We start from the raw sequence: 14,388 nt of genomic DNA, 5'->3' as shown, positions 1-14,388 counted from the left end.
TTGTGATTTATTATTTTCACGTTTTCCATGGAAACATTTCAGACTTAGTCTCAAATTGGAGGGATGGGCTTCATTTCCGGATCATAACTCAAAAAAATGTTCAATATTTTCTGCAAAACTTGTTATATACATCAGTCAGAACCTAAAGTAGTGCCTTTTGGTACTTACATTTTTTTGTGATTTATTATTTTCTCGGTTTCTATGGAAACGATTCAGACTTTGTCTCAAAAGTGAGATGTGTGTTTCTTTTCCGGAGCACATCTCAAAAAGTTCCTAATATCTGTCAGCAATACTTGGTAGATATATGTGGCAGACCCCAGCGTGGTGCCTTTTGCTACTTACAGGTTTCTATCCACCTGCCATGTAATGCAGGGGGATATAGTCGACACCTCGTTTGTCTGTTTGTCCGTCTATTTGTCCTCCATTAGCATCTTGCTTCCAGAGCATAACTCAGGAACCCTTCAATATTTTTAGACCAAACTTGCTAGGTATAATAATCTCAACCTATAGTTGTGCCTTTTGCTATTTACAGAGTTTTGGCATTTTTACCTTTTTTTGTTTTTCCATGGAACATTTGGGTGTTAGTCTAATGGGAGGGTGGGGGGGGGCTTTGTTTCCGGAGCAGAACTCAAAAGCCGTTCAATATTTTTCGGGAAAACGTGGTAGATATCTCAGTCAGAACCTAAAGTGGTGCCTTTTGCTGTTTACAGGTTTTTGTGATTTATCATTTTCTCGGTTTCCGTGGAAATGTTTTGGACTTAGTCTCAAATTGGCAAGGTGGGCTTCGTTTCTGGAGCACAACTTGAAAACTATTCAATATCTTAGGGCATATCTTCGCAGATATTTGAGGCAGACCACAAAGTGGTGCCATTTGCTATTTACAATGTTTAGGTATTTTTCTTTTGCCCAGTTTCCAATGAAAAAATTCTGACTTAATCTCAAAAGGGAGGGATAGGCTTCGTTTCCAGAGCACAACTAGAAAACCAGTTGTAAGGAGCTAAGATCATTGTAGTCAGTAGCTAAATGGTGTTCAAGTTGGTGTCAGTGTCACGCAAATAATTAGCTTTACGTTTGAAGATAGCTTTAATTTTGCATAAAACTGTATGATTTGCCTCGACACTTCAACAACTCGGAGAATGCAACATAAATTTAACGTCTGAAACATCATTATTTGCAGTAGTAAACAAAATCATTATCGAGTCATATCATAAAGTACAATTCTTACCCCATTCAGTGTGGGAAAAAGTATTAACACCATACCTTTTTGATACTCAAGAAAAGAATAGTAACAAAAGGTGTCTGCATGCGATTTATGTAAATAGTAACATAACAGAGTACAATAAAGCATTTATTTATAAACTGCATTGGGAAAAGTAGGGGGCTGATTGCGAAAGAACACCCTAGGGCTGAGTGGTAACACACCGGATGAGACCTAGGGTTACCCTTAGCACGCCGGGTGCTTACACTTTTGGGGGCCAAAACAGTTTCTCCTGTGTGAGAATGTTTTCAGGCCCAAGAGAATGAATGTGAATATGAACGATACCTTGCCCCGATGCAATGAATGTGAACATGAATGAATGCCCCCCAAAAGTGAATAAGGTATGTTATACTGATTACACATTGTATGTTGAGCTGCTTGTAATGTGAAGTTGGACACATCAGTGTATCGGAGAAAGCAGTCTGACCTCCAACGACCCAAATTGTGGATGAGATGCCCTTCTATCCGGGCAGCACTGCAGGTTGAAGCCGCTCCACGAGGAAAACTGTGTATTGTAAAGGTCACTGTTCATACCAATTCGTTGAAGAATACTGCGTAGATACTCCAGGAATCTAGCTCTAGTAATAAGTCGTCCTTCAGCATTGATAAACAAGGGGTGAGATTGTAAAGTACCTTTCTTTCTGCGCACTTGTAACCAATATCTAAGAGCACTGTATGGACAGACTAGTGTTCCAGTACTACACAACATGATAACAACACCTTTCCGAAAGGGGTCAGTTTTAGATACCTTCAACAACACTTTGGCACAAGGTACACTCTCATCTAATGTAATGTCAGACAAGCACATATTGACGGTTGGATTAAACACAGATACACAAGTGAATTCACTACATCTCAGAAATCCAAAGAAAGCAACTGTACACATGGTTTCCATCATCAGGTCATTGTATGGTCTGAACACTCCTTTTCTCAATGCCACTACCATGTTTTTTAGAATGGCGTAAGTGATCTGAAGTCTCCTTAACGTAGGAGATGATTGCAATTTCTTGTATCCCTTTAGTATTGTTTGCAATCTGTTGGTGGCACCAAGAACTGATTCACACCTTTAGACATGTCCTTGTATCATATACCTGCTATATAGGTTTTCACCGTGGTATATTTCAAATAGAGAGTATTGAAGCAATAGGCCACAAACTGCATGAGCAATTCTTCGTTCAGTTGAGGTAGTCCATTCACAGTTGGGAGGAGTAAGTGAAACATGGTGAGGAACTGGGTATATGCCTGAAATCCTGTAGAGTACGTGGCCCTAGTCCTTTGGCTCACCGCTGCGTCCCACAAAGTGTTCAAAGATGATATCAGTCCCATAGTACTTGGCTGATGGGTGGACAGGGATGTCGTTCCTTGTTCGATGGGGCACCAGCTTCCTGAATCTGTTGATCTACAACCATGAAAGAGAGTCTGCAATACAATTTTTTTTAACGCCGGGCAGATGTTGGGCAAATATAACAAAATTCTGAGTAGCAGTACACCAGGTATTTCTATGCATGAGTTTCATTATCCTGGTACATTTGGAACGTCCCTTCCATATGATGTCCACTGTAGCTAAGTTGTCACAGTGGAACAGAATATGTTTACACTTCATTCATGTCCCCATAAAATGGCAGCTACTACTATGGGGTACAATTTGAGAAAAGAAATAGATAGGCCTTGGTTGAATGTCAAAGGGATGTCAACCGGCCAAGCCTCTGCAAACCATCGGGATCCACAAGTGCACCCAAATCCTATTGATGATGAGTCTGTGAACAGGTGCAGGTCCACATGCCTGATGATGTGCAGATCATGGAATAATGATACGTCATTCCAATCTGATGGCAATTTTTGCCACATTATTAAGTCCTGTTTACATTCCTTGCTGAAGGAAGGATTTAATGAATTCACTGATGTGCTCTACCTTGTTCCGTGGAAGACATGCTTCCGAGAGCAAGTTAAAGATACATGGACTGGACCTGCATCCAAATGCTAAACATTTGTAAAAGTGTATTCCTTGAAAGGGGGTTTGTCCCAAGGACCACAGATGAACTGATTGTTTACTTCTTGTTGAATGGCATTCTTTACAACATCGGGCTGTTTCTTGACACTCAAGTTATATATGCATATTGGTCTGTAGGACTGGCTCGATTAGAGGATGGAAACCATGTTTTAGTCCATTGATAAGTGTATCCACGAAAGTTCTGTCTGGATGTCCATCCAGTTCTGCATGTAAGTGTTCTGTGTCAATGGGAGTAGATGCCACCAGTCATTTTCTCTTCACTATCCTTACCGTTGGTTATGGGCAGTCCATCCAACCACGTCCCTCTTTATGGCAGGTAATGCATAGATGAGCAAATGAGCAGCATTTGCGTTTACAACCTCTGTCATTGAAGTTATTGCATATTTCGTTTCCTTCTACAACACTTGGCAGGCGTCCATGAGAATCGTGGTTGTGCCGATATGGATGGCAATGGTATTCCTTCGGCGAGTGCGTGGTCGACCTCATTTCATAGTGCGGGAGTAAGAATCAAAGCATATCGTAGCGAAATACAACGTGAGACTTTCAATATGGCGTATACCCTGGCTGAAAGGGATTGTGGGTATCTGAATAAAGCATTGTGGGTAACTGTTGAAGTATTATGGATAAGTTATTGAAGTATACGTATAGATACTTGCTGTATTGCATTGTAAGTAAAATATTAGTAACCACATATACAAGAAAGAAAACCATGATATAGTGTTGCGAGTAGTACAGTATGTATCGTGCTTGCCGTACCCTAGTAACTGGGGTAAGGCCAAACTGTGGTAAGGCAGTGTAAACAAGCGCTCAAGACGAGCATTAGGCTTAGCACTTGACTGTGCACGCTGTTTAGACTGCCTGAGCTAGCCATAAGAGAGGAATGTATTATTGCATAAACTCATAAGCAAGTTATGTTTATTAGCAGTGGCCATGACCTTTTCAAAAACTCAAGGGCAGCTAATCTTAGTTTTTATGCAAGATGGGAGTGGTTTCCCTTTGCATATTATGCCGTTGCCATGAAATCAGCCGTGCCCAAATACAATGCATGTTCTGTTGTGATAGAACAGATCTGCACAAATTTCTTTTCGGTCAATGATTTTGTCTTAGTTTATCATTGAAATAATCTACAGTTGGATAACGTACAAAATTGTGTTTTTTTTTCAACTTGTAAAAATTGAATCTGAGAGATGAGAGTTTTGATCTATGCATTTTAAATGTAATACAAGTATTCTTCAAATGGGAAAAATACACTTGTTGAGGTAAGCGAAATTTGCGTAAAAAGTTTTTTTAAAAAAAAAAAACGAAAAAAATAATTTAACAAAATGCCTTGAAGTAATTAACATACTGTGGATGAGCATTTAACAACACATACAACACAAACGAAATAATAACATTTTCATATTTCCCTGTCATGCATTTTCCACAACACTCCCACAGTCATGTCACACTTTCATATTTGGGATTTTACTCCAAATAACACTGATCAGATGCCAAACTATGTTCAATTTACAGCCATTGACAAATCATGGTACATTTAGGTGTTACAAAATATCGAAATTTTATTTATGTGTTTTCTTTTAATTTCATGATTATTAGGTCAAAGACCCAATCTGTTAATGTGTTTGTTTGTATTTCAATATATTCATAAAACATGATATTTCTGTGGTTGCAGTATCATATTTTTAGTTCATAAATCAAATTAGAATGTAGAAAAATTAGAGAATAACCCATGATGTACGAGTGATTATATATGTTACCTTCCATGTTATTTCTTCCTTCTTCAACGTTATCATTTCCTTCAAAGATTTGTGGGTTGGGGTTTGGGGGGATTTTTTATTTTGTTTTGTTTTCATGAAAAATCTGCAAGGTGCGATTAAGGATGGAATGTTAGTTGTGTGCAGCAACCAGTTCCACCTTTTATTGTGCTGCATGCTGTGCGCACTTGAAGACAACTGTAGACATAAGTTTAAGAAATTTCTACCACCAACGTTGAAGAGTTCGATATTAGTTAAGATTGTGATCTAAGTCCATGCTGTCTTAAAATCGTCTTTGTGCAAGTGGATTAGGGCAATTGAATGGTAAAGTCGATTGTAGGGGCTCAAGGTTGATTGTAACCAAGATCATTTTGTGCAAGTGGGTCCTGGGCCCTTATTCTCGAAACGTTCGTTGCCCTAAGAATTCTTGACTGACCGTAGTCTATGTGTTAAGAATGGGCTTAAGCAATTCGTATGGATACGAACATTTCGAGAATAGCTAGCCAGGATGATTAGGTAAAGTTAGAAAAAGTTTGGAAATAAGTAGTGATTTGATCAAGGCAATCTTACCAAGATTGTGTTTATCCATTTTTTCATCACTTGTTTTGATTACAAAAGTTTTTAGCTAAAATTGTCATGAACAATATCTGAAATATTTGTGCTAAGAGTAACCCCTTTAATGTTGAGGGGTTCCATCAAACTTTTAACATTGTGTGGACCTGTTACAAAGGGTGGATTCGGCATGATGAATATATTTGAATAGCTTTGACGGTGATTTGGATGAGGAAACTAATCACTGAGGATCCTAAGCGGAAATATATTTTAAATGCTAGCTATTCCAAATGTAGCAAATTTTTGAAAGAAATAGTCATCTAAAAAATCCTTTCTGGATTGATTGTTTTAATGCTTTTTATGATTTTTTCAAGTATAATTAAACCTGATAATTTTGACGATTTTTTGTCTGATCATATATTTTATAATAGCAATATTGTTGTAGATAAACTATTTTTGATGAAGAGTGGTTCCAAAAAGGTATCTTTCAAATTTGTGATCTCGTTAATGAAAATGGCAGTTATCTGTCTCTGGTTGATAATAATGAAAGGTATCAGATGTATGTGTGTTTTTTAGAATATTATAGTGTCATTAACTGCATAAGAAAATATTTTGCTGGCTTGCCAATAGTGAAAGAAAACATTGGACAGTGTGTAGGAAATTCTCCAATTACTCGGCTGTTACTTTCAATCAACAAAGGCTCTAAAGCCTATTACTATATCTTCTGTTCTTCAAACAGGACACCAAGAGCACAGTTAAAATGGCAAGAGCATTTCCAGTATGGTTGTGACGGGAACTGTATTTTCCTAAAATCGTTTTTATCAACATAAGACACCAAAGATGGCTTCAGTACAGGATACTCCACAGAATTTTAACTGCCAATACATTTGGTAACAAAAATAAAAATTAGCAATTTTGTTCATTCTGTAACGAAGAAAAGGAATCTATGTGCCACTTGTTTTGGGAATGTGAATTTGTGCAAATCTTTAGGTGTAATATTATCTGATCGTTTTTACCAGAATCACTGGTACATTGGACCACACAACAACTGTGCACTTCTGATAGTCAAATAACAGGTAGCATAACAGGAACAACAATTAAATTATCATCTCTGGTGATTTCCTTCCTTCTTCCCCCCCTGAGTGTTAAGCTGCATGTAAAACAATGATGTCCAACGTTCAAGGTCCTGGAACGGCCATCTGACTGACAAAAAATGTCCAACCTCAAGGACACGTGCAGATTCAACTAACCAGGGGTTGAAGGCAAGGTATACGGGTTAGAATTACAAAACGTTACTTTCAGACAAGGGTAAGTCTGCGGTGGTGGTAGCTTAGGAAATTCAGACAATGTTGAAGTTGATCTTGCCCCAAATTAATAGGCTACAATATCACCCTTGCTTCTCACTATGTGGTTGTGGAGTCTTACTTAACAAAAGTCATCAGTAAGGGGATTCTCATCATGTCATACGTCCCTATGCAATTGTAGCAGGACATGGAGTCATCCCACAGACGACATCCTTACGTTGTCAGCTTGCTGACGGGGTTAACCTCTGTGGTCATGTGGACAAGATGTCACACTTTGGATCAGAAGGTCCATCGTTCGAATCCCAGCACGGGACTTGGAAATTTTGTGGCCGCTACATTGGCGCCCAACGTGGGGCTGAGCACATTCATATCAAATTTGAACAAAATAAGCCTCAGTACTCAACTATGTGGCCCGGGACGTGCCTTCTGTTGACAGGGGAGTATGTAGCAGGGCGTGGAGTCATCCCACAGACAACATCCTTACCTTGTCAGCTTGCTGATGGGGTTAAAACCCTTTCTCATGTGGACAAGGCATCCGACTTCAGATCAGGTCTGTCGTTTGAATCCCAGCACGGGACTCAGAAATTTTGTGGCCACTACACAATGAAGGAGTATGCTCTTGAGCATCATCATGAACATAGCAGGTCATTTGGTAGAGAGTCGATCAGATAGTCAAAATACAAGTTTACAGTTGGCTTATGACTTTGATGACAGAGCCGATTTCGTTCAAGGGATACTGAACGGTTCCACACTTTACATTATACTGGGAGTACACATAAAAAACATCAAAATCATGTGTGCTCGATTTAAGTACAGAAAAACGTCAACACTTACGCAAGTCTCAAAGACATCACAATTAGCCTGTATAATAAAATCAATCTCATGAAGATTTATTTACCTACCAAAATCCGTCTCGTCAGCATAGTTTACACACTAGAGTTTGTCAGAAAACCAGTTGAAGACCATTCCTGTAATATGAGCATTGTAATCATGGGCAATGTGTCATTGACCCCACATTATTGGATATTTGCGAGACTTGGTTTGACCCTTACCATCAAAGTTTTTCTTAGAGGTGCCCCAGCACAAAATCTGGAACTTCTACTTGGGTTTCACATATGTAAACATCATGAAAATCAACGCTGTTGTATTTATGTACAACTGGGAATGGTTCCCACCACAAACGTCGATGGAGTCGAGGTTATCCAGGATCGTGCCATTGCATACGACACCATTTATACATCTGAACATTTTGATTTTGTTAATTTGAACAATTGATGGAAGTTCAGTTGAACATCATATTGTGAAAGAGAATACATATGTAGAAGGGGACTGTACCCAGTCATGGACAACGTGGCAAAAACGTAATCACTGCTGACACCGCCCATATAGCAAATGGCATGTTGTCCATCATTGCTGTGCCTGTGGTGCTGGACATCGAAATAAGTGTCGGAGCGACAGGTTTGATTGGATTGGTGCTCAAGTTTGTGTCTCAGAGACTGCAACAAAACCTAAGAAACATGACGAAATCAGAGTTCAGAGTTCAGAATCGAAGCTCAACTTGATTAAGACCATACTTTCATGGCGCTTGCAGACAGTAAAATCTCTGAGGAAGAGTTTCGTTTGGTGCTCTTGGAGTTTTTACAAGTTAGAATTTTTATTGGAATTCAAACTTGGATGAGTTGCTAGGACAAGTAATATGTCTGCCCACCCTAACAACACACCATGCCTAGCAAGCATGGAGGGGAGGGGCTGCTAAGCCATTATGACTGTCAGGCGTCAGCCAAACCATATCGAGCTGATAAGATGTTAAATTTTTGTCCCCAATGCGTCAGACATTTTTAAACCAACTTAGCACTTTTGTATGATGAATGAGATGAACAAGCTATCTATATTAGTCAGCTTCTGTCAGATTCATCAAAACTCAAAAACTGCTAAATACCTTTCTGCAAAAGGTGGTAGATATGTAGTGTAGACCCTAAAGTGGTGCCTTTTGCAAAATTTACAGATTTTAGTGATTTATCATTTTCCAAGTTTCCGTGGAAACGATTCTGACTTAGTCTCAAAATGGAGGGATAGACTTTGTTTCCATCTTTTGATGACTCTTATTTTGGTTTTCTACAGTGTAGAGAGTTGACTTGCAGCCACTTCAACCCAAGTCAACACTTGATGATGGAAGATATTTTTTTTACCAGCGAGAATTCCAGATTCAAATTAAAACTAGAGGCATAAAACAAATAATATTCCCAATCAGTGATACTCTTTCAGTGCATGCAGTTGCCCACTTTGTACCATAAGTCAGCATGTTTAACAAAGAAGGAAAGCTGGTCCCATAGCTAGAGATCCGCTCTTTGTCATGAATGATGTTAATGCTTTTACCAGATCAGTATTTGTTAGATGCCTTAAGTCAGTACTTACTGCAGCAGGCTTGAATGACTGACAGTTAAATGGTATTTCCTTATACATTGTGGTGGCGTCTTCTGCAGCAGCAGCTAATGTTCGAGATCACCTCATCATAATGTTAGGGCGGTGGTCCTCAGACTTGTGCATCAATGCTTCCAACTGTGCCATCGGATAAGTGCATAATGCTTTGTGTGGTTTTCCTCATGTCTAATCAGTCGGTATTCCAAATTTATGCATCTTATACTTTGCCATCACACTACACACAGGTGGTTCTTTACCTTATTGTTTAGACAGATGTGTATATAATGCCTTTTATAGTGGAAGTCTGTAGGTATTGTCAGTTATAACAAGAGTATTCCTGATCATTGTGGCACTCAAATATCCTAAAGCTCAAGGGATATGTGACTATGCTTGTCGTAAGAGGCGACTAACGGGATCGGGTGGTCAGACTAGCTGACTTGGTTGACACATGTCATCGGTTCCCCATTGCGCAGATCGATGCTCATGTTGTTGATCACTGGATTGTCTGGTCCACACTCGATTATTTACAGACCGTCGCCATATAGCTGGAATATTGCTAAGTGCGACGTAAAACTAAACTCACTCACTCACTCAAGGGATATTTCACCACCACCACCACCACCACCACCACCACCATCATTCAGGGTGTCAACAGCTAAAGGCAGCAATTATGAACTGACAGCACTTGTGCTGTGGTTAGTATGACTAATGCTCATTCAAACTTATTTTCAAACCCAGGTGTGGATAGTAGTATGTGCAATATAACATTGGGCTGGAATTATCAAGGATTGAGGCTCAGTCTAAGCTTCAGATCTAAGTTGATATTCAACCATGCTAAAAGTTTCTAGTTCACACCTAATGCTTGCGTAAGGTGTTCCAGCAAGTATACCATCAAGTATTAGCAGTTAGTAAGAGTATTAGCATGAGAATCCCCCAAAACCAAATTTTGTGTATGCCCTGTGTCTATGGTTGAAAAATTGTTAATTTGTCATTTTCATGCATACCTGTATCATTAAGTTGTTATGAATATTGTATTTTGTATGAATATTGTACTACTTTACTTGCTATCATAATATTTAAGAAAACTAAAAAGACCTCCCTGAGCGACTACTTGATTTACTCATGTCTTTAATGAGTTGCTGGTTAACTGAACTTGAGATGTACTCACAAGGGCAGGTGCAGACTTCAGAATCTATTCCAATCAGAAGGGGAATTTTCCAGAGGGACTGCTTCAGTCCTTTGCTTTTATGTTTGTCTCTAAATCCTTTGAGCTCTCTGTTCAATAAAGACGAGGGTAACAATCTCGGACCTCCCCAACACAGATCCCCAATACCTCTTACTCATCTCCTTTACATGGATGAAATCAAGCTCCTTGTCGAGCCCTTATCTTATGATATTTTCATGACTTTCAGACTTGACAAGTGTAATAATCTGGTAGTTAATGCAGGGGTTATAAAATCCTATCGTCGATGCCCAGGACAAGTCAGTTTTCATTTAAGGCAATCAAATAATGGTATCTTGTCCATGGACTATTAGATAATTTCCACTTACGATTTCCAGCTGCAAATAATCTTGGACTTCATTTCATATCTGCTCATAATGAAGCTATTAAAGTTCACAATAATAATAAGTAGAGAATGAAATTATCACTATTCGATAAATAGTCCAGTAAACATTAACATCAGGCATTGTCATAAAATCAGGGCAAGTGGAAAATTAGTCAGGACAAGTTAGTTTCTTGAAGTGTCTTGCCCTGTGGGAAGTGGCTTTTCAAAAATATTTTTGAACCCCTGTAATAGTGGATCAGTCAAGTTACTAGGGGGAGAAGTAACTGAGCATCTTGTGGAAGATCAGGCCTATACCTATCTTGGAAGTTAGAGACAAACTCCAGAATGCCCAGATTCAAGATAAACTTTGGGCCGAGTAAAAAGTAATGCTTAAAGAAGTCAGGAGTTCAGAGCTGAAGGCTCAAAACAAAGTCAATGCCACTAATACTTTTGCTGTGCCAGTGCTTTCCTATTTCTTTGGAGTAGTTGATTGGACCAAACAAGATATCCAGAGTTTTGACTGCCTGATTAGGAGGATCACGTTTGACACAGAACCCAACACCCTCGTTCCTCTCTTAACCATTTATATATGTCAGTCAATTCTGGAGGTTGGGGTTTGATTATTGTGGGTACACATATTTGTTTATCAGATGATCCCTAGGCGATTCATGTCAAGACTCATGATGAAAGCAAGGATTTCCACATCTATTTTAAGCATGACAAGGTTGTTGGTCAGAATCTGAAATTTGAGGCTGATTTTGTTGATGGTGATTGTACTGCTGGATGGTACAGTGATGGGAGTAAAATAGATGAAGTCGTTCACCTAGTCTGCTCAGAGTCAGTCATTTGTGGAATAGCTTTCTGAGAAGCCTGTGATAGAACTTGTATAATGTAACAGTCAACAGAGGAGTAATTTGGGGATGATGGCTTGGGAAATTAACCATAATAGATTTATCTGTACCTGATAATCTTGTATCCATTGTTTCACTTATGCGGGGTTGTCAGAAATATGACATTTTACTTACCGACAGCCTAGGCTGGTCCAATGGCACATACTTTCCATGATGTTTTCCATCGTTTCATGGTCAGAGGTCATTTCTCCATATGACTATATAAAAGACCTGATTTTCAGTGTCAGATGTCTTCTTGTGATTATCTGAACAGGTACATTCAAGACTCCCTCCTTGTTGGTTAAGGTCATTTGTAGACAGTAGGTTGGGGAATATGTACAGCGTTTATGATGATTCTTGTTAGGTTGGGAAAGGGAACAATTAGTGTAGGACTAAGTAGGATAGGTGTTAGGGATTAAAAGGGGCAGATTAGGATTAGGGTTTGGTACAAGTACAAGGGTTTGGTCTGGAGGATAAATACAGAAGTTAATAAAATAGGTTAGCTGTGACTGAGTACAAATGTTATTTTGATACGTTTTTCTTTTGTTTCAAGAAACTCTTCTTCTGTCAAGATTTTGATGTTGTTTTCCATGTGTTTATAGCCCAATAAAAGAACTGGAAACTGGATTACATATGATGGGGATGCACAACAAAATGTATACAATCAAACAAAATACTACAACGCAAAGTGCAGAGCAGTTTGTTGTCATCTTCCCATACCAGTAAAAACAGTACCTGAATTTTGAACATTAAAGTTAAGCACTAAATAACAACAAAACAGTTGGCAAGTTAATTAGGGGAGTTTATTTGAGGAGATTAGATTGATGCAATGAATAACTTTGACCTGTTTGCATTGCAGAATGTTGGGTCCTCACCCACTGAATATTTCGAGTTGCCGGAAACATTAAATCAGGCTCAGATAATATCTATTATATTTGTTGAACCTAATCGGGCACAGGGTGCTACTTCCATGCCCAGGATCCCTCAGGCAGAGTTTTGGGATAGGGTAGGTGGGGAAGATAGTTTACAGTGAGCAACAGTAGTTGAGGGTGCGTCTAGAAGAAACTCTACTCTCAGAACTTTGACGCCAATTTCATGGAGGTGTTATACAGCATTTGATACTGGCCAAGTTAACAACAGGTCTGTTCAATGTAGTGTTCCTCAAAGTTAGGTTAGAATGAGTGATGTCAGGTTGAATCATCCACAGTATGATACGTCCCGACTTGTACTGCCTTCTGATATGTCAGTGGTAGGGAGTGATGTGTATCAGAGCAAACCATATGAACTGGGGGCACAACCCTCTAGTCCTGACATAAGTGTTCCTTTGAATAATCAGGGTAGCAATACATTGTTTACTAATAGGCCACTTGTTCCCCATGTTGGCTCGAATGAACACAGATTGTAGTATCTTCTTGGGATCCATGTCTGCCCAGGGACACACACGACATGCGAGTAGTTCCAATCACCCGCTTTATTATTCCGACGTAGTACGCAAGTTCACAAGTTACATCACGTGACCTCAGATGCTATAAGGCATACAACTACATCTCAGAATTATGAGAATACTACAATCCTCCCACAGTTAGTACTGAAAACATCCATTATTTTCAAACATAATATTTGAAAATATTTAAATCTACCACCAGTCAAGCATGTAATAAATTCATAAATGTGTTACAACAAATAAATAGACCATCAAATATATCCCACTTTCATTAATACACAAGTCTAATAATAACACATTCAAATATTCATTTCTTTACATAGTCTTTCAAATATGCAGGAGCACGACGTATCCTTTGAGATCTTCTTAAACAAGCAGTATATGCTGACAGTGTAGCAGATCCACTCAGTTCATTTTCTTCTTCAGTTTCAGTCACATTAGTACTCATATCTACAGCTAGATCAGTACACAAGTTATCCTGTTGAACAGTAAAGTTCTCTGTTAGCACTGAAGTTGCTTTTACTTGTGACTCAGTTCTGTCTAATAGCAAGTTTCTCGAAATCATATCTTCAGGAATCTCAACATTATCAAAGTTCACTGGATCCTCACATGGAGCATGTCTAAGAAATTTAGCATTTCTTACACTGATAACACCTGTATCACAGTTCACAACCTGGAATGTATCACATTGTTTCTTGTTGATGATCACATATTTTACAGGTTTGTACATTGGAGTTAACTTACCACACACAAAATTAGCAATGTACACCAGATCACCAACACTAAACATATGATGTTTCACATTGTTCTTCACATCTGCATATGTCTTCATCTTCTCTGCATAACAGAGTTTTCTTGATAATAATGGATCAGGTTTTGAGGAGTACAGCATTGGATACTTAGTTTTAATGTTCCTATGAAGCAATAACATAGCTGGAGTTTCACCAGTAGCTCGATGTGGAGTAGCTCTATACATTTGTAGAATTCTGGGTAACTGTCGTTTCCAGTCATTCCCATCAGTTGCTGCAGAACGGAATCCATTCTTCAAGAATCTATGAAAGCGTTCGATCTTTCCATTGCTCTTGGGAAAATATGGTGAGGAACGGATATGTTTAATCCCTGCCATTCTCAAATATTTCACAAACTGTGCACTTACAAAATGGCGACCATTATCTGAAACTATGCTCTCTGGGAAACCATGTTCAGA

The 14,388-nt window shown here is 38.9% G+C and overlaps 2 protein-coding genes across 2 annotated transcripts in view; one reads left to right on the top strand and one right to left on the bottom strand.

The window, feature by feature from the left end:
• LOC137296913 (ankyrin repeat domain-containing protein 26-like) overlaps positions 1-14,388 on the top strand; it is a 523,769-nt gene that overhangs the window by 191,778 nt on the left and 317,603 nt on the right. The window lies entirely within an intron of this gene.
• On the bottom strand, positions 1,659-2,479 carry LOC137296422 (uncharacterized). The gene is given in 2 exon segments (XM_067828217.1): positions 1,659-2,314; positions 2,317-2,479. Coding segments are annotated over 2 exon segments (819 nt in total).

This window comes from Haliotis asinina, chromosome 9, assembly GCF_037392515.1.
Source record: "Haliotis asinina isolate JCU_RB_2024 chromosome 9, JCU_Hal_asi_v2, whole genome shotgun sequence".
Classification (NCBI taxonomy): domain Eukaryota; kingdom Metazoa; phylum Mollusca; class Gastropoda; order Lepetellida; family Haliotidae; genus Haliotis; species Haliotis asinina.
The sequence above is the reverse complement of the archived record's forward strand: the minus strand, read 5'-3'. Positions and strand labels throughout refer to the sequence as shown.